General features: G+C 42.1%; 1 protein-coding gene and 1 pseudogene across 6 annotated transcripts in view; both read right to left on the reverse strand.

Moving 5' to 3' along the window:
* Positions 1 to 21,331, reverse strand: part of CSPP1 (centrosome and spindle pole associated protein 1) — a 138,784-nt gene that overhangs the window by 34,142 nt on the left and 83,311 nt on the right. For all 6 annotated transcript variants that reach the window (XR_012784501.1, XM_075549606.1, XM_075549603.1 and 3 more), the window contains 6 exons: positions 20,608 to 20,720; positions 9,184 to 9,333; positions 8,632 to 8,778; positions 4,878 to 4,982; positions 3,030 to 3,096; positions 2,052 to 2,169 (listed from right to left, as the gene is read on the reverse strand). Coding sequence is in view for 5 of the 6 variants with exons in the window: in XM_075549606.1 (XP_075405721.1) it covers positions 2,052 to 2,169; positions 3,030 to 3,096; positions 4,878 to 4,982; positions 8,632 to 8,778; positions 9,184 to 9,333; positions 20,608 to 20,720 (700 nt within the window). In the remaining variant the exon portion in view is untranslated. The remainder of the gene's footprint in view (positions 1 to 2,051; positions 2,170 to 3,029; positions 3,097 to 4,877; positions 4,983 to 8,631; positions 8,779 to 9,183; positions 9,334 to 20,607; positions 20,721 to 21,331) is intronic.
* Positions 5,181 to 8,614, reverse strand: LOC142448491 (TBC1 domain family member 22B-like; annotated as a pseudogene).

Consider the following 21,331-nt stretch of genomic DNA (forward strand, 5'->3'; position numbering starts at 1 on the left):
GAGCATTTACAAAGTCTTTGTGAGCTTTCAAAATCTCAAAATGAGAGCATAACAATTTAGGGTGATCTTAAAATGATCATGAAGCAGACAGATTACAGTCTTTGAGATAGTAAAACTGACATTCAAAATAGCTCTACTACTTAGCATCACTTTGGCCTTGATTACATCACTTGTGAAATACAGGCGATTTCTTCTGCTTACAGTTTTATGTTTACTCTACATGAAACCCGAGATGGTAAATCTATACAGACAGTAACTGGGGTACTAGTTTCGTATAGATATGGCAGGGGAGCTTGGGCGGGGGGGGGGGGGGGCGGGAGGAAAATGAGCTAATGAGTACAAGAAAGAAGAAAAATGTTCAAAAATTGATTGTAGTGATGACTGCACAACTAATATGTTTAAACAACTGAACTGTATGACGTGCATCATGTCAATGAAACTATTCAAGTTATTTAAAATGTCTATTGTTGACATGTTACTATGAGTAGTGAGTTAAATGAAATCATATACTTTAAGGATTCAGTGTAGTGTATCAGGTACTCTCCCTAGAACAGAATTTGCAGAGAGAAAATGTGCTGGTCCATATAATGAATATTCAAGGCAGCCCCTATCATTTCACAGAACTTGGTACCTAATTAGTTCATTAACAAATTTCCTGTAGCATCTAAGAAATTAATAGACATTTCCTTAGTTTCTGAAGAGTTTTCTACTCAGGCCTTGGGGGAGTGATGATAAGAGAGCACACCCTATCAGTGCACCATTCCTTATGTATCTTTCTGGCTCTTGCTATTTCTAGCCTTGAAAATAAAATAAATCCAAATGTCTACTGCTGCATCCCTCCACATTTGGCAGGCTTCCTCTATTTGTGAAAACGTAGCTACAACCTTAAAAGAGCTGGCCACAGTCTTTCCAGCACTTCTTTACAGTACCCAGCAGGCAGCGCCCCTGCTCTGATGGGGCTTCCTTCTGAGGAGGGATTTACCAAGGCCATCAAACAACTCTATGAAGGCTGACACCAACCTCTAACAATCCCTGAAGGTGATGAGAGCAGCAATGCAAATTCCTTAAAATGCAAAACAAATTCTCCAAAGGCTTTTGGAAAGCCATTCTATCAGATTCTAGCCTGTTTCCATTAAAGTTCATAGCTAATAGCAAAGTGTGGTGAAGAAAACTGATGGTGCCTGGCTATCAGAAAGAATAGCATCTAGGGTCTTAAAGGCTTGCCTTAAAACAAGCAGCCATCTAAGTGAGGTCTCAGTTAAGTTCACCTGAAGGAGCATACGAGCCTGCATGATACAAAGATTGTAACTAATAAAATCCAAGATCAGAGGAGGGAACCATGGTAAATTCTTAGTACCCAGTTTGCCCAAGGCTATGGATGACAACGAAAGCCCAAAGTCCAATTGCAGAGCCCCCATGAGGATTAAGCTTCCACTGAATGTCACTGATACACAAACCATCCATCCTAAAGACTGAACTTGAATGCACCCAACATTGATTTTTCACTAAGTCTAACCCTTTAAAACATTTCAGAGTTAAAGTTAACATTTTGTGTTTTCCTTCATGAAAGTACCACCTCTTCCTGACTCCTTTCACCTTCAGGCCCCCTGTGTCACGATGGTGATGATCATATGTGGGCAGTGCAAAAGGAAAATGTAGGATTCAGTATTTAAATATATTATATAATACACTCAGTAAAGATTAATTTACAGACACCATACACTTGTATGAATGAAGTCGGTAAGTGTTGATAAATGCCTTAGCCTTACATAGGCACTTTTATATACACTTATATAAGATTTTTCGAGACTTGCTCAGGGAATGAGGATGTTTCAGTTATTACAACCTCTTCAGTAACTCACTGAAAACCTTTTCAAGCATGCGAAATCTCCATTCTAATAAAGGTCGCTTTACCAAGAAACCTGAATGAATTCTGTTCCAAACCCCTCACATTGCTGACAGCTTCTGAACGACTGACAGGATTTCTCATTCTGATAAGACCAAAGAGAAGGTTTTCCGGGGAAAGCTGAGAAAGGTGGCCTGAAACGTGCCTCGAATGAGCATCGCCATCACTGTCCATGTGCAGCAACTGCCCCTGGAGACGCCGCTCTTCACTACGAAGCTGTTTCCTCATTTCCGATAACTCCATGATCACATTTCTTTTCTCCTCTTCACATGCCCATTGATAAGTAAAAAAACAGATGAAGATTAATAAAATGTAACTTAACCTATCATGCAGTTAATGAAAGGCATTTTTAATGAGCATATACACAGATGAATGAACACTGTTAAGACCTATGAAAAAACCCTTCATGATAAAATAAGAAAATTTTCTAACTATAACTTTCAAAGCTAAATCTTTATGGGGAGGGAGAATACAACGATGAACAGGCAAACGTAAGGGAGTTCCTTTGTGGCATGGAGCAATTCTGTCTCTTGATCGCGGCAGTGGTCACGTGAACACTGCATGTGCTGAAACTGCCAAAAGCTACACACAAGGACACACATACAAGTGTGTGTGCAGGTGGTAAAGTCTGAGTCGGGGCTGCTGTGTGCCCCTGTCGATTCCTGTTCTGACATGCGCCATGGACCATGGAGGGGCACCCTCTGTTTACTTGTTTTTACAACTTTCTGTGAGTCCATAATGAAGTTATATTTAGAGAGGGAACCATAGGGCTGGCCCGACCACGAGACACAACATCCCTCACTGACCCATAGCCCTGGAGGGGACAACACTGGAGACACAGGGCACGATGTGTGCCCGATCTGACCCCACCACACTGAGACGAGACACTAAGGGCAGGCAACAGAGCAGCAAGGGGAGCAAAGCAATGAAATCCCCGGGAAATACCAAAAATGGACTTTGAGGACAGTCTGGCACTCCGTCAGACTCAACTGGAAAACACTCCAAAGGTCACACAACTGACCTGGAACTACTTATAGGCTTTCCTTTATTGTAAAAAATATATACAGAAACATTTTTATAAAGAAAGAAAGTCTACACCATAGGTGTTAACAGTCCAGCATACCTTCTGCACGGAGCTGATTTTTCCTGGCGGGAACCGGAGGGGACTGCGCCCGGGACATGGAGCTCTCCTATTGAACAAACGCACAAGGAAGGAGTCATTTGTTACGTAACTCTATATCCATATATAAAAAAATGTTATTATAAGAAATATATAGATATCTGAAAGCAAACTCACTATCCTACTGAAATGTACCGATATCCTGATCTAGTCTTCCTTCTCATCTCCAAGGAAGAGGGCAGAGTCCTTGCCCCTGCCCAAAACGCCCTTCACGTCACTCTGGCTCTCCTTCCAGCCATCAGTTACTCTCTTCTTTCTCGTCTCTTCTTTTCCTTCAGCACTTGCTTCTCCTTCTGTTTGAACATCTCCCCCTTCTTTAAACCAAACAAAACCTTTATCCTCCCGTTCTTTATTCACTATCAAGTCTCAAGTCTCTCCTGCCCTTTCTAATCCGAGCCTCTCTGCAGGCAGCACTTAGGCTGGCTGTGTCTTTAGGCTCCTCCGTTCATCTACACACAGCCACTGCTTTTGCTTCTGCCCCGTCATTCCACTAACTGTGCTCCCATCCAAATCTCCAGGTTAATCCACAAAGGGCACATTCATTCCATAATGGGCATTTTTAATGCTTGTTTGGCTTGGCCAGTGGCAATTGATAGCATTATCATTGCCTGACATCTCCTCTGTCTCCCATTTCCTTCCCCTGCTTCTCAAATGTTCCATCCTTTGTCTTTCTCCCTTCCCCTAGTTAATCCCACAAATCTACGAGCACTGACAGACTCCATGTTTACAGTTTCATGCTGTCTCCACACCACATCTCTCTCTGCTTCCTTCTCATCGCAGGAGGAGGGTGCAGCCAGAGAAGGTGGTACAAGACAGAAGAGGCCTTGCCATTCTCCTACTTACATTACTGCAGTGCATGCGTCCCATGCATTCTCTAGCATCGACCTATGAACTCTGAATCTCAAATGGTGAGACGCAGGAAAGGGTTTCTTTGCCTCATCTGGTAAGTAGTCTGCTAGGAACCCAAAAAAACAAACCCAAGCTCACTGCAATCCAGTCAATTCTGACTCACGGCAACCCTACAGGACATAGCGGCACTGCACCTGGGGGTTCCGAATTTATAACTCTTTGTGGGAGTTAGAAAGTCTCATCTTCTGCGGGGCAGCTGGTGGTTTCAAGCTGCTAACCTGTGGATGGAAGCCCAACTCGTAACCATTAAGCCATGAGGGCTCCTTAGGAACCTAATCGTCTATGGAATACAGTTAAACCTCTCAGTCCTCCATACAACAGCGTGCATAGTGCTCACCTCCATGCCTTAGATCACAGGGACAATCAGGCCACAGCAAACCACGGAGTATGCGCCCCGGCTACCATGCTTGTCAACACTTCCCTCGGTGCCTCTGCAAATGCCAAAAGCCCTACACCCTCCTTCTCTTCATGGCAGATGCCTGCTCAGATTTCAAGACTTAACTCAAGAATCAATTCCTCTGAAATACATCCCCTGCTCTATTGAAACTTCATTGTTGGTACAGCCTCAGCTAGGTACGAGGGACCCACTATCAAAGAAACGGCTTTCTTAAAGGGCCCAGACAAGAGCCATTTGCTACATTACGACATGTGAGATTTACACTAAGTACTACCAGTTACAACTGAAGCCAGTTAATGGAGACATCGCTCAGTCACACGGGGTCCCTATGAGTTGGGGCCCACCACCAGCACCCTACAGTTCAGATCTGAAAATATTTAACCTAGCTATATAAGATGTAAAAAAGCAATCTCATTCAATCAGACTCAATCCACAATCGCTGAGCTAAGATCTAAAATCAGCTAATTCAAAGAAAACATATATACCCGAATAAAGGAATTTATGATGCTGTCAACCGAAGGAGGTCTTTGCAGTTTGCTTGAGATTTTGTTTTGAAGAGCTGGGACTGCCGGAGAAGGCTGTCTCAAGTGCTGAAAATAAAGGGAGGGGGGGAGAAGAAGAAACAGATAAATACTATATGGTGTATGCATAGTATATATAAATATGTGGATATAGCTGTATGTTCATATACATACAAAAAACCCTATAACATTTATTTATATAAGACTTTCTAAGAAGGGTGGGCTGTTATTGTGATTATTTAACACATTTTATAAAAAGTGTCAAAGTCAAGCATACGATAGAACTTGCACCCAAACCTGTGCAAGGTGGAAATCTGTCAAGAAATAGAAAAACAAAACATTTTCAATGAACAAAGAGCAATGGAAAAGTAGGGAGACTTCACCCTGCGTCACAGGCAGAAAATCTGAAAGACCCAGAAAAACAAGTCCTCCTCGTCAAGCTCTGGGTCGCACAGGTTTTGCTGTCTGGATGGTGCAACTTGTTGGCTCCCTGAGCTGATGAGAGTAAAGTTGGGGGTCCCATTCCACCCAGAGCGCCTCGAAAGCAAAGCCTGATGGTCTACTGCCCAGTGAGCCCCTGAAAGCCCTGGAACATACTGCTACTCTGACACACGTCCACCACGCGTCGGGGTCAATGGACAAAAAGATACGATTATCAGATTTCCTCACTCTCTGCCGTCGAGTCAATGCTGACGCACAGCAACCCTCCAGGGACAGGATGGAACTGGCCCTATGACTTTTACGGCACACACAGTCCCCTCTTTCTCCCGGGGAGCTGCTGGTGGTTTCAAACTGCCAACCTTTTGGATTGCAGCCCAATGCATAACCACTACACCAAGACTCAGGATTAAGGTTGTTTTCTGTTTGTTTGTTTGTTTGTTTGTTTTTAAAGATCACACTAAGTAAAAACCAAAAAGGCAATTGTTAGGACCGAGTAGAACTACTCCACGGGGCACCTTCAGGCTCTGTACCATGACGGAAGCGGGCAGACACCTTTCTCTCCTGTGGAGCAGCGACAATCTAAACAGCTGCCTTTCCTTTAGCAGTCACTCATTTTGACCACCGCACATCGATACACAGGCCCCTCCTCAAATTAAGATGACATAAGATAAAAGTTAAAGGGTAGATAAAAATATATAGCAGGTATATATAAATGGGAGTGGGGGGAGAGATCGCAACCTTAATTTCAGAATTCAAGGCAAAAAGCATGCAACGGGACAAAGAGAGCTATCACTCGCTATCAAGTGGGTCTGACTCACGGAGGCCCTACAGGGAAGAGTTAGAACCGCATCACAGGGTGCCACGGTGGTTTGAACCACCAATCATTCAGTCAGTAGCCAAGTGTTTAACCACTATTGCGTCAGGGTTCCCCCTGGCTAACATAAATAAATAAAGCAAAAAAACCAAACGCAATGCCATTGACTTGATTCCAACTCATGGTGAGCCTATAGGGCTGGGTAGGATGGGGCAGTGTCCAGACTGTAATTCTTTACAGGAAAAGAAAGCCTCATCTTTCTTCCTCGTTGCGGCTGGCTGTTTCGAGCTGCTGATCTTACAGAGCACAGTCCAATGCATAGCTACTATGCCTTACAGGATTTCATAATTAAATCAAAATAGACAGATATAATAATTTATTCCTCAGAAATAGCATTATTTAAATCGTTAGGAACACAATTATAGGAAACTGCCAATTCTCTTTCATTTTTAAGTGAAGACAATTTTAAGAATTATACGAAATTTGAACATACTTTAAAAGACTAAATAAATGTCTACCAAACTTCATATCCTATAAAATTGATCTAAAACTATAGATCAATTTTGCTTACGTACATATATTCTTTTAAACAGTGAGGCAAACATTTTAATTGAGAATACTTATCATTTCTGCAACCATAAAACCCTAAAGAAAGAAATCAAATCATGTACTTTGAGTTAATGAGAAAGTGGCTTGTGCTATCGACAGCAGGTGTAAACACTGACCACTGTACCCAGTCACATGATAAATACACTAAGACTCTCCAGTCCATTGTCTGAGCTATGGATTTGGGATTGGGTTTTTACAGCCTCCTACAACTGCTTGAGCCAATCCCTTACAAATCAATCTATCACTCAGTCAATCTGGATCTCTCCCGCTCTCCCTTCTCCTTATGTAGCTCCGTTTCTGATTCTCTAGAGAACCCAAAGACACAGTGTCATCATTGCACATTACACTGCACCCTGACTACGTCTCCAAAACAGGAGCACTCACTGTTGTTGAGTTGACGGTGACTCACAGCGACCATACTGAAGGACAGGGAAGAACTACCCGGGGGTTTCCCAGACTGCAACTCTTTTTTTTTTTTTAAGAGCACTATTAGCTTGTTCAACTCGGTACTCATGCTTCTTACCCACGTATTCTGAGAGGAAGAAGACAAAAGCTGGAGTGACCACGTCATTAATTCCCTGGACATACCCACTGGTCGGGTGTCCGATGGCCCAAATAAATAGAATTCTTCCAAAGATCTCCTGTACAAGTGGCTGCTGGAACAGTGGAATGAGAGGGTTGGTCCTTAGAATGTCAATGTGAATCTGTCTGTAGGTATCCTGGTGATGCTTATTTCAAGAATCATAATACTGCTCAACGAAGCCAAAATATTCCTCCCGCTTCCGCTCCAGGTCAGCTTCCTCCTCTTGGTGTGTGCTGGGAGATAGCCCGACAGGAGTCTCCGGGTAACAGGTTCGAACCTCCCCGGGAACGCCTGGGCAGCTACACTTCCTCAGTTCATCTAGGTAGGGGTTGTGGCTGGAGAGAATTTTCCTAGGCGGGTTTTCTCCCACACAGTCATTCGGGTCCAAGATCCAGGCAACGAGCGCTATGATGGGCCAGAGAAGAAGTGACTGCTGTTTGTGAAGAGGGATCCTCAGGCACGTATCACTGGAATTTCTGGAGAGCTGGGTATCGCTGCTGGACTTTATGACCTTGTAGTTGGCAGGGATATCGGCCATGGTTGACTGGGTCCGCTAGGGTTTCACCCTCAGCTTGCTGTGGTTTTCCAGGACCTGGGCTGCAGTTCCCAAAGCAACCTTTGAGTTCAAAGTTTGGAAAGGAGGCGAGGAAAGTCCTCTTCCTCGTGATGGACAATTTCCCAAGCATCGCTGGTATTCCGGGCAAACTCCTGAAAGCTGGAGGCCTTCGTACTCTTCAGAGGAACCACATTGACTTTTACCGTCCTTTAAAGAAGTGTCTAGTGAGCCAAGGGTCCAGGGGAGGGTGCTGTGCTCCATATACAGGTTGGACATTCCCCGGCAGCTCTTATAAAAGTGCGTGCTGTTCTCGGAGACCACTGCTCTGGCCCGGGGAAGCTGTTGTTGGCGGGCCAGAGGCGGGGACCCAGTGAGACACCGTTGGACCTGCAAACCGTAGGGCCAACCCAGGCCACTTCCCCACCGCCGGTCACCCACTCTCAGCTCCTGGAGGTGCTATCTTGGAAGTCGACTGCAACTCCCTATGGGACTAGAAAACCCCATCTTTCTCCCTTGGAGCTGCTGGGGGTTTTGAAGTACTGACCTGTGGTTAGCAGCCCAACTCGTAACCACTATGCCACCAGGCTCCCCGAGACTAAGTAGTATAATCAACTAGGAAAACCAAAAGAACACCCTCCACTCTGTCACTATCGCCTCCGTGAGGCTCTTCGAGTGAGCGAGGTAGGAGTGCTTGACATCTTGACGGGGGGCTTACCTGAGTCGCTTCCCCGGTCTTACTCTCCCTTTCAGAGCAGTGCTGAAGCTGCAGGTTATGCTGCTCTTCTTCTTCTTTCCTTTTTCTTTCGGCTTCTTTTCGTCTTTCTTCAGCTAACCGAATTAGCTCTTCATTTTTCAGCCTTTGCTATAGAGAAAGAAAAGGTAACAAAGTAACACAAAAAATATTCACTCCTACATACATTCTATAGTCCACACAGAATGAGAGATGGAATTCAAGAAGCTTGCAGAGACCAGACTTCAACCCAGTGCCTCAAAGTGTGAATGCATTATAATTTTAAAGTTTAAATAATCTTGAATTTAAAAAAATAATAAGTTTGCCGAAAAGTAGAATTAAATGATAATGAAATTTTTCTACAACTTTTTTGAGACTCTCAGTTGTGTACGCGTTTATGTGTGTAAAGAAAATGATGTGCTTAATAAAGCAATACTAAGCATTTCTAACACTAAGAGTGTTCTCCTTAATGAATAATACGTAAAATTAAGACTTCACTTTCAGACTAAGAGGTAAACTAGAGTAAAGCAAACGCACCTCCTCCTCTTTCTCTCTCTTCTTCTCCTGTTCCTCTTCGTACTCTTGCTGGATTCGAGCCCTCTGTTCTGCAAGCCGTTTCTCTTCTTTTTCATCTGCGATTCTCAGTCTCTCACGCTCTGCTTCCTCTCTTTGTTTTTTTTCCTCAATCTAGAGAATTAAGCCTACTTGTTATTTTGTAAAACTACTGAAAAGTTAGAACATCATTTTTTTTTCTTGGACTCTCAATTTCAACATATGCATCAAACTCTTTTGGCAAGTAAAAATGGGTTTCAAATTTTGTCAGTCTCCTATACTTCATTAGAGCTCAAAAACTCACTGACACCCAGTCGAGACTGGCTCATACAGGCCCTATGGAGAGGGTATAACTGCTCCACATGAGTTTCCGAGACTGTAGAAAGCCTTCCAAGAGTAGAAAACCTCATTTTGACCCCAGAAAGCTGCTGGTAGTTTCAAACTGCCAATCTTGCAGTTAGCCACCCAAGTCATAACCATTATACCACCAGGACTCCATATTTTATTAGAAAGATGGCATGATATAGTGTTAAAAACTGCTAATTAAATCCCAGTTCCACCAAATATTTAGACTGTGTGGCCTTATAAACTCCATTTTCCTCATCTGGCACAAGGGCCATTAATATCTATTTTCTAAGGAAGTACTCAAGAGCCAAAGAGACACAGTGACTACAGGCTAAAGAAAGGATGGACTTCCGGGAAGAGGACAACTGAGTAACACATCCCAGAGGGACTCCACAGAAATCAGCCCAGGAGAGTTACTCAGACAGAAATTCCACACAGCCTGGTCGCACAGGAGCATCATAAAAATAAGTAGGCAAAGATCCGCTAGGTTTTGAGAGGCTGGGGGCTTGGCTTACCACAGTGAAGGCCGGCTAACCCCAACACTTTCTAGGTCAGAGCTGGGGTCATTTGGAGGCGGCGCTTGCTGCCACCTTAGGGCAGGGATTAAACCCCTAAAGCACACCAGTCAGGGATTGGGCCTCAACTATATTGTTACTTTTGTTTCCCTCTCTTCTTTCTATCCTCCCTTTTTTTCTCTTCCTTTTTCTCTCACATGCCACTGCCCACCTCCAGACCACTCCCCTTAGCCTAGGGCATTTACGCCTGCCCTCCACCAAGCTGGGAGACTTCTACCCATTGCAGCATAACTAGAGGCTGGGGAAAGCCCGCCCAACTTCTACCAGGGGATATCCCACCCAACTCCTTCCAAGGGAAATTCCACCCGCCTGCCCACCCTCTGCAGTGCTTAATACGTGGCTGGGGAAACCCTGCCCACCTTCTTTGGGAGAAACCTTGCCTACAAGGCTGGAAGGCTCCTATCCATCCTCTGTGGTCCCACATGTCTGAGGGAACCTCCTCTCTCACCTGCTGCAGTACATCAGATGGCCTAAGGCAGCTCAGCCAACATTCACTAATGTTCCACACTGCTGCAGGAACCTCTGCCGAACCTTCACAGCGACCTACCTGACAAGGGAAATTCTGCCCATCATTTGTGGTGCTCTACACCAAAATGTGCAAACCATAAGCCTTCTGTAGCACTCCTGTCATGGTGTGGCCCACGGCACACACAAAAATGAAGGAAAATAATGGAAACTCAACAATACCCTACCCAGCCAAATTATATATCAAAATAGATGGATAAGTAAGAGTCTTCCCCCAGACAAGAAAAAACTCAAAGAATACATTACAAGAAACCCACCCTTTAAAAAGATCCTTGCTGACCCAGTATGGGCAGAAAAACAGCACTCACAAAGCATAAATAAGAGACTTTCACATAGAATAACTCCACCCAGAGGGCAACAAAGAGAAAACTGACCCCAAGATAGCATTGGCTCAAGAATGGAAAGAAGTCAAGAATGAATCACACACACACGGATAAGAAAGGGATATAGGAAAACACCCAACACCAAAGGCATAAGATGACATCACAAAGTACACAGTTGGAGATAATAACCCTGAATATAAATGGGCTGACCCCAGCCATTAAAAGACTGAGGCTAGCAGACTGGCTTAGAAAACATAACCCATCAATCTGCGGCCTACAGGAAACATATCTCAAGACTACAAACAAAAATAAACTGACAGTCAAAGGCTGGAGAAAGGCATACCAAGCAAACATCAATTCAAAAAAGTAGGGGTTGCAATCCTAATCTCGGATAAAATTGAGATGAGGGACACTATATAACGCTGAAGGTAACGGTACACAAAGAACCACAAAGCATTCTAAACAAATATTCCCCAAATAAGAAACCTACTGAATATGCCAACCAAAGACTCCAAAAAATGAAAAAGAAATCAGCCTCAACAAATATAGTAGATGACTTCAATACAGTGCTCTCTGAGAAAGATAGATCACAGGGAAAAAAACTCAATAAGGAGGTTAGATATCTAAGCACTACAATTAGACAATTTGACCTGATTTATATTTACAGAGCTCTTCATACAAATAAAAAAAGAATTCACACTCTTTCCAAGCCCAAATGGCACATATTCGAGGATACACCACATGCTGGGACATAAGGCAAATCAACATAAATTTAAGCACATTGATATACAGACCTCTCTCTCCATAAGGCTGGAAATCAACAAAAGGAGGACGAAGAAAACAAGAGCAAACAATTGGAGGATGAATAACTCTACTGCAAAAGGAGTGCATACTGGTACAGATCAGAGATAAAATTAGGAAATTTCTAGAAATCAACAAGAATGAGAACACGATGTACCAAAACTTAGGGTACACAGCAAGACAGTTATCAGAAGAAGTTTCACAGCAATACATGCACACCTGAAAAAGGAAGACAGACTCGTGATTGAAAAATTTACAAGAACTAAAGTAGAGTCAACAGGACAATCCTACTAATAACAAAAGAAAAGAAATAATAAAAATCAGACTGAGATTCAGGAGAGGGAAAATAAGAAAACTATGGAACAAATTAATGCTGCTAAAAGTTGGTTCTTTGAAAAGATAAACAGAATCGACAGACCATTGGCAAACCTAACCAAAGAAAGGCGAGAACAAATTTCAATAGCGAGGCTGAGGGACAAAAGAGGGGACATTGTAATAGACCCTAATGAAATTCAAAGGATAATTACACAGTACTACAAAGGATTGTACTCCAATGAATTCAATAACTTGGAAGACATGAACAAATTCTTGGAAAAATAATCCCTCCCTAGACTATCCCCAAAAGATGTCAAGAATCTCAACAGACCCATAGCAGTAGAAGAAATACACAAGGTTATCAAGGAATTACCAACAAAAAAATCCCCTGGACCAGATAGCTTCACAGGAGAATTTTACCAAGCATTGAGGGGAAAACTCACACCAATCCTACACAAACTCTTCCAGAACATAGAAAAAGATGGCAAACTCCGGAACTCCTTCTAAGAAGCTAGTATAACTCTGATACCAAAACCAGGCAGGCATCCCACAAGAATCAAGAACTACACACCAATATCCTTAATGAATATCAATGCAAAAATCCTTAACAAAATACTGGCCAAGAGGATTGAGAATACAATACATATGAGAATACATAAGAGAATACAAAAGTATATAAAACAATTAACTCACGATGAACAAGTGGGATTCTTACCAGGGATGCAGGGATGGTTCAACATACGAAAGACCATTAGTATCAGTCGCCACACTGAGATGAAAAACTAGAAGAACCACATAATAATATTGATAGATGCTAAAAAAGCATTCGACAACATCAAACACCAATTCCTGTTAAGACACTTGAGAAGATAGAAATGGAAGGAAAGTTCCTCAAGACAATATAAGCTATATATGAAAAACCAACAGCCAACGTGGTAGTCAATGGAGAAAAGACTAACACAATCCCACTGAAAAAGGGGACCAGACAAAGATGCCCCTTATCCCCACTCTTATTTAATATCATGCTGGAGGTTTTAGCGTACAGCATAAGGCAAAGAAAAGACATAAAAGGTATTTGTCTGGGGAAGGAGGAGGTGAAACTATCGTTATTTGCAGATGATATGATTTTATATAAGGAAAATCCCAAAAGCTCCACAAGGGGAGTACTAGGTGCAATAGAGGAGTTTGGCAGAGTGGCAGGATACAAGATCAACAAACAGAAGTCCATCAGACTGCTATACACATCGGATAAGGCCACAGAAGAGGAGTTCAAAATGGGGGTATCCTTCAAAATAGCCAAATACATATTGAAATATCTAGGGATAAACCTAACTAAAAGAATAAAATATCTATATGGGGAAAACTACAGAACACTATTACAAGAAACCAAGAGTGACCTCAACAAATGGAAGAATATCCCATGCTAATAGATTGGAAGACTCAATATAGTAAAGATGTCAGTTCTGCCTAAGGCACTATATAAATTTAATGCAATCCTGATACAATTGCCCTCATCTTTCTTTAAAGAAATGGAAAAACTAATTACCAACTTCATATGGAGAGGGAAGAAGCCCAGATTTAGCAGAGAACTCCTCAAGAAGAAAGACACCGTAGGAGGGCTTGCTTTACCTGGCTTTGGCACATACTACACAGCCACAGTGGTCAAAACCACATGGTATTGGTGTAATGACAGATACTCAAACCAATGGAAAAGAACTGAAAACCCAGAAATAAAATCATCAGCCTTCAGACAACTGACCTTTGATAGGGAAAAATAAACCAAATGGGAAGCAGATGCCCTCTTCAACAAGTAGTGCTGGAAAAAATGAGTATCTACCTGCAGAAAAATGAAGCAAGACCCTTATCTCACTGCACACACAAGAATAAACTCAAGATGGATCACAGACCTCGAGGTAAACCCCAAACTATTAGGGCTATCAATGAGGGAAGTGGAACCAACCTGAGAACTTTGAAGTAGGGAATACATAGACTATCAGAAATAGAGAAGGACACAAATACAGATGAGTCAAAACCTGACAAGTCGGATATACTGAAGATAAAACACATCTGTACATCAAAAGAATTCACCAAGAGAGTAATAAGAGAGCCCATGGACTGGGAAAACATCGTTAGCAATGACATATCAGACAAAGGCCTTATTACTAAAATCTATAATACTCTGCTAGCTTCCAAAAAGAAAAAACTAATAGCCCACTGAGGAGGTAGGCCACGGACCTGAACAGAAGTTTCACAGGGGCAGAAATCCAATGGTCAATAAACATATGAGAAAATGCTCCCGATCTATAGCCATAAAAGAAATGCAAATTAAAACAACAATGAGATACCACCTAACACCTTCAAAGATCGCTCAATTCAAAAATCAGAAAGCAACAAGTGTTGGAGGGGCTGTGTGGAGACAGAAACTCTCATCCACTGCTGGTGGACCTGTAGGTATGTACAGCCACTATGGAAATCATGGAAGAGTGTGGACCCAAAACCCTACTTCAAGCCTTTTGCCAGCAAGAATCAGTTAGAGATGTTGTTGCCAATACCGCTCAGATTTGGGTCCATGCTCCTTCAGTGGGGAAATGTTAGGTAGCAGGTTAAGGTGTTGTTCCTCTCCATGCCTAGGGGCCCCTTACAGGAAGTTGGAACCCCATAAAGGCTAAAGGGCATGCGCCAATTCAGGCACTTGAGCCAGGTGAGCTTAATTCAGCCCAAGGGATCAACCAGTACAGTTGACCCCGCCTCCCAGCGGAAGGCCCCAAAAGGCTGAAACTTGTACAGCCACTATGGAAATCGATTTGGCGATACCTAAAAAAGATGGAAATTGAGCTACCATATGACCCAGCAATCCCCCTACTGGGCATATACCCAGAAGAGGCAAGAAACAAACCACGGCCAGACATCAGTGCTCCAAGTTCATCACGGCACAGTTCACAATTGCAAGGAGTTGGAAACAACCCAAATTTCCATCAACTGACAAGTGGATTAAAAAACTGTGGTACATACATGCAACGGAGTACTATACATCACTAAAAAGCAGTGATGAACGCATGAAGCACACTGCTGCATGGTAAGAACTGGAGGAAATTATGCTAAGCGAAGTAAGCCAAGCACAAAAGGACAAGTACAACATGAGTCCGCTGGGGAAGCTTAAAGAAAGAAAATGCAAAGGGGGTATAGGGAAAAAGCTATTATATACAAAAATTCCTGGGGTGAGGTCCAGGTAGTATGGCAGGGGCCAGACCAAATCCAGGTATACATATGGTAGCCAACTAAAATGGAGGGGGGAAAAAGAAATGGGTAGAGGGGGAACAGGACACTAACCCACCCAAGGGGAGGGTATTGTTTATATCTCCACAGGGAAAGAGGAACCAGACTTCAACCTAGTGCTCCAAGATGTGAATGCGACATACCAGCATGGAGTAGGGAACCAATAGAGAGGTCTGAGAGGCTGGCCCCAATCCCAAATACATGGGCAGGTACCCCTCCCCCCGGAAGAATTTCATTCAGAACACAGCACTGAAGCTACAGGTCAGGGAGAGGGACAGGTCTGATAAGAGCATACGGGAGCCAATAAAGGGAGAGGAAGAGAGAGTGGAGCACATCCTGGCCCACCAACACCTGACGAAGATATCCCTGCTCAGAGCAGCCAATGCACAGAGAGGACCATATGGCCGGGCCCACTATGAGACACATCCTTCACTGATCCATAGCGCTGCAGGAGACAATAATGGAGACACAGTGTGGGAATTGCGCCTGATCTGACCCCACCACACCGAGGCAAAACACTAAGAACATGTAACAGTACAGCAAGGGGAACAGAGCAACAAAGTCCCTAGGGAATACCAAAAATAGATTTTGGGACCGGGGCATGGCACCCCATCAGACTCAACCAGAAAACACTCCTAAAGGTCAACAAACAGACCTGAAATATTTCCAGGCTTTTCTTTTTTCTTTTTTTGTCATTGGTTTGTTGTTGTTTTGTTTTGGTACATATTTTTATCTCTGCAGGTCAATCTGGATAAGATAGGTGAGATAAACAATCTGGAGGAGAAAACAACAGGACCAACAGTTCCGGGGGGACATGGGAGAGAGGAGGTTGGGGAAAGGAAGTGGTGTTAATAAAACAAAAAAACAAGGGAACAATAAGTGATCCAAAATCGGTGGTGAGAGCCAGTGTGATCACGAGGTGCCAAAGGGACCAGGTATAAGGCATCAAGCAAAAAAAAAAAAAAAGATATATATATATATATATATATATATACATACACCATATTGAATGAAGGGGGAAGTGCAGAGTGGAGACCCAAGGCCCAAGTGTCGGCCAATGGAGATCCCCTCATAGAGGGGTTTAGGAGAGGAGATGGGTCAGTCAGGGTGCGAGGTAGTACCAATGAAGAACACAGCTTTCCCCCAGATCCTGGATGCTTCCTCCCCCCAACTACCACGATCCGAATTCTACCTTGCAGGGCTGGATAGGACAGAGGCTGTACACTGATACATATGGGGGCTGGAGGCACAGGGAATCCAGGGTGGATGATACCTTCAGGACCAAGGGTGTGAGGGGCGATGCTGGGAGAGTAGAGGGTGAGTGGGTTGCAAAGGTGAAACTGATTACAAGGATCCATATGTAACCTCCTCCCTGGGAGAGGGACGGCAGAGAAGAGGGAGAAGGGAGACTCCGGATAGGGCAAGATATGACAAAATAACGATGTATAAATTACCAAGGACACATGAGGGAGGGGGGAGGGGGGAGGGAGGGGAAAAAAAAAGAGGACCTGATGCAAAGGGCTTAAGTGGAGAGCAAATGCTTTGAGACTGATTGGGGCAGGGAATGTGCGGATGTGCTTTATACAACTGATGTATGTATATGTATGGATTGTGATAAGAGTTGTATGAACCCCTAATAAAATGTTTAAAAAAAAATTTTTTTTAATCGGTGGTGAGGAAGATGTTAAGAGGCCTGTATGGCTAGCTCAAGGGCAATGTAACTGAAAGAATTTTCTGAAACCCAAATGATGGCTGAGCATGATAGAAGGACAAAAGGAAAGTAAAAGGAAATAGAGGACAGAACTGGGAGGCAAAGGGCATTTATAAAGATCTAAATACAGGCATGTACATATGTAAATATATTTATATATGATGATGGAGAAATAGATCTATGTGCATATATTTATAGGTTTAGTAGATGGGCATTGGCCCTCTACTCAAGTACTCCCTCAATGCAAGAACACTTTGTTCTATTAAACTGGCATTCCATGATGCTCACCTTCCCGACACGATCACTGAAGACAAAGAGGGTGCATATGTAAATGTAGTGAAGAAAGCTGATGTTGCCCGGCTATCAAAAGATATAACATCTGAAGGCTTGAAGATAAACAAGGGGTCATCTAGCTGAGAAGCAACAAAGCCCACATGAAAGCACATCAGCCTATGTGATCAGAAGGTGTCGATGATATCAGGTATCAGGCATCAAAGAACAAAAAATCACATCATTGTGAATGAAGGGGAGTGCAGAGTGTGGACCCCAAGCCCATCTGTAAGCAATTGGAGATCCCCTTACAGAAGGGTCGCGGGAAGGAGATGAGACAGTCAGGGTACAGTGTAGCAACGATGAAACAAACAACTTTCCTCCAGTTCTTTAATGCTTCCTCCCCGCCACTATCATGATCCCAATTCTACCTTACAAATCCGGCTAGACTAGAGCTAGGAACTGGAAACACAGGGAATCCAGGACAGATGAACCCTTCAGAAGCAGTGATGAGAGTGGCGATACTGGGAAGGTGAAGGAAAGGTAGGGTAGAAAGTGGGAACCAATTACAAGGATCTACATATAACCCTCTCCCTGGGACGGACAACAGAAAAGTGGGTGAAGGGATACGTCGGACAGTGTTAAGACATGACAAAGCAATAATTTATAAATTATCAAGGCTTCATGGTGGCAGGGGGAGGGAGGGGAAAAATGAGGAGCTGATACCAAGGACTCAAGTAGAAAGCAAATATTTTGAGACTGATGATGGCAACAAATGTACAAATGTACTGGACACAATGGATGTATGTATGGATTGTGATAAGAGTCGTATGAGCCCTCAATAAAATTATTTTTTTAAAAAGACTAAAGAAGGCCCCTCTGTATCCCAGAAGGGTCTTAGTAAGTAATTCAGGACTTTATTTTTCTATAATGGCTGCTATTATTACATCTCAACATTCCTCAGCTTGATCAGCATACTGAACAACAGGTAATTAATTTCAGTATTCTATCTTTTTATAACTTAAGAATTACTTCCCCAAAATGCCACCTTTCCTATCTACTGGCAGGAGGGTGGGGTAAAAACTCAAATGGTCATGAATATGAGGAGTTAGGCTGCAAGCATCCATCTTGAATGCCTCCCAAGGCCGGTAGCGCTGAGAACACGGGGAAAATATATGAAGGTGGAGTCTAAGATCTAAAGAGAAGAGGATCCTGAGATACAGTTCAACATCAGTAACAGGTACGACCAGCAGGTTGGGGACTACGTTTCTGTGATTCTGGTTTAAAGTATGGTGGTAGGCTGGTGCAGCCTATTGTTGCATCTGTTAAACAATGGGCTGCTAATGGTTACTGGTTGAAATCCACCAGCAGTTCCCAGGAAGAAAGATGTAACATTCTGCTTTCTTAAAGATTACAGCCTTTGGAAGCCCTGTGGGGCAGTTCAAGCCTGTCCTCTAGGGTCTCAAAGAGTCAGAACCAACTGATGGTCAAGTGTTAAAGACAGCGATTCATGTTTATTTTCTCATCTGCAGTCGTCTGGCTCCATCTAGAGGATGTTCTATCAGTGTCACCAATCTTGTGAGCTAGAATAATTTTAATCATCTCTAATATGCTCACATTTCCATGATTTTATATACTGAAGCTTTTCCCAATACTTCCTTCTCACCATACTGTTATATACACACAATTTTTATATTTAGTACTGTGTAATATGAATGCATGTGAGGAGCCCTGGTGCGGTAGTGGATTACTCTTTTGGCTGCTAACCACAATATCGGCAGTTTAAAACCACCAGCAGCTCTGTGGGAGAGAGATGAGGCATTCTAACTCCAAAAAACTTACCGTCTCGAAAACAAAGCAGTTTTACTCTGTCCTATATGGTTGCTAAGAATTGGAGTTGACTCATGACAGCGTAACTACATACGTAAGGAGCCTGGGTGGTGCTGTGGGTTAGGCATTAGGCTGTTTAACTGCAAGGTCAGCTGTTAAAGATGAAACTGTTTCTGTACAGATGTAGTGTGGGAAACGCCATATAAAGTCACTCTGAGTCATGATCAACTCGATCACAGTAATCACCTCTTCAAGTAAACAACACCTCGAGGGAACACCATTTAAGATCTATACAATATAAAACACTTAACACTCAGTCCCTTCTTCTTCCCATGAAATTTCTTCTAACACTATTTTTTTAGAAAGAATCATTTCCTATAGATCCCTAGAAATATCAACATGGTACCTACAAATAGGATACTTAGGGATCCTGAGGTCAACAACTGGCCTAACACTTTGCTAGCTCAGCCACTGTGGACAAACCTTAGTCTGCACTTTACTTACATGCCATAAAATAGATATATTCCTTCCTTAGATCATTTTGAACTTAAATACTCTACTAGACATAAATGTACTTTGTAAATGATAAGATTCTACAATTGTTAAGATCCAACCCACCATACACACACACATATGCTACCCTAGACTTTGCTTAGTATATGTGAGCTTCTTTTGTTGTTTTACTTTTTTGTTTTTTATTAAAAGATCATTTTATTGGGGGTTCTTAAAGCTCTTATAACAATCCGTACAGCAATTGTATCAAGCATATTTGTACATGTGTTGCCATCACTATTTTCTAGACATTCACTTTCTATTTGAGCCCTTGGTATTAGCTCCATTTTTCCCTCCCTCCCCACACCCATCCTCGTGACCCCTTGATAAATTATAAATTACTATTATTTTCATTAGATATGCGTCTTAAAGATTTAATTTTCTGTCATTATGGACTGTATACCACAGTATCCTTCACGGTGACTCTGTGACAACACAGCCTGCTGCTCCGTGACTTCAGTGGCCAACATCCCTGAGACCGCTGATGCCACTCCCTAATAATCAGTGATCCTGAGACAGACCTCTGTATCATTTCCACTGTTAGCTCAAAAAAAAAAACAACCTTAAATATCAATGCAGATCAATCATCCTTAAAGACTACATCCTTTCAGTTTCTTCTTTGAATCTATAACTATACCTAATTTTTATTTGTTTATAACCTAAAGTACTTAAGTGGAGAATATAAAATCATTTGGAAAAACATCACTGAATCTCTTAGTTTACTCTAAGTTTACTTCTACCTTTCTTTAATTAAAAACTAGATATTTTAGATAACAACATGGCAATTTAGAAGTGAGTCTTTACCTGGAGGTCATTTTACAAGTTAATCTTTAAGAAAATTTTTAAATTATAAAACTTCAAAACAAAAGTCAAATCAGCATTTTACCTGAAAACGTAGAAAATTCTTGTATAATTCTTGCTGTTTAATCTGAAGTTCAGTTAGAGGTTCACCAAATATATTTCCCCGAGCAAAAGGAGAGCTCCGCGTTGGCATATAACCTTGAGAAACATTTTGCAAAAAATTAAAATTAAAAATACCATTAAGCCAATGCTTAGAAAATATATACATTAAAGAATGAAGAGTTTACTAATAATTTCATGTTTTGAAACACTGTGCTAAGCAAAAGGTCTAGAAATTAGGCTCAGAAGAAGAAAGCTGAGATTCGCATCTGAAGACCATATGAACATTAACGGGGGCGGGGGCGGGGGCGGGGAAGACTTACACAAGCTTATTAATTAAAAGACAAAACTACATCTATACCTGAAAGACAACAAGGAAACACATAAAAGCTAATAGCCTAAATAACTCCCATTCCTGCAATATAGAATTTTTGGAAAGAGAAAAATAAATTCTGCTGGATTTCACTTAACTATGGAAGGATTTGATATATGTATTAATCCCAATTAATTATAAAAAACACATTCTTGGTTTCATGAGATCTATAATTTATTAAATAAGCATTATTTTAAGTATAAAAATACATTCTATGTATGTAAATATCCTTCTATTAGGAATAATGCAAAAAAATTGTCTAATTATAAAAATTCAAAAAATTTTAAAGAATACTACTTGAGTATTAAAATACATTATTACATGTGAATATAGATAT

This window comes from Tenrec ecaudatus, chromosome 5, assembly GCF_050624435.1.
Source record: "Tenrec ecaudatus isolate mTenEca1 chromosome 5, mTenEca1.hap1, whole genome shotgun sequence".
Lineage (NCBI taxonomy): Eukaryota > Metazoa > Chordata > Mammalia > Afrosoricida > Tenrecidae > Tenrec > Tenrec ecaudatus.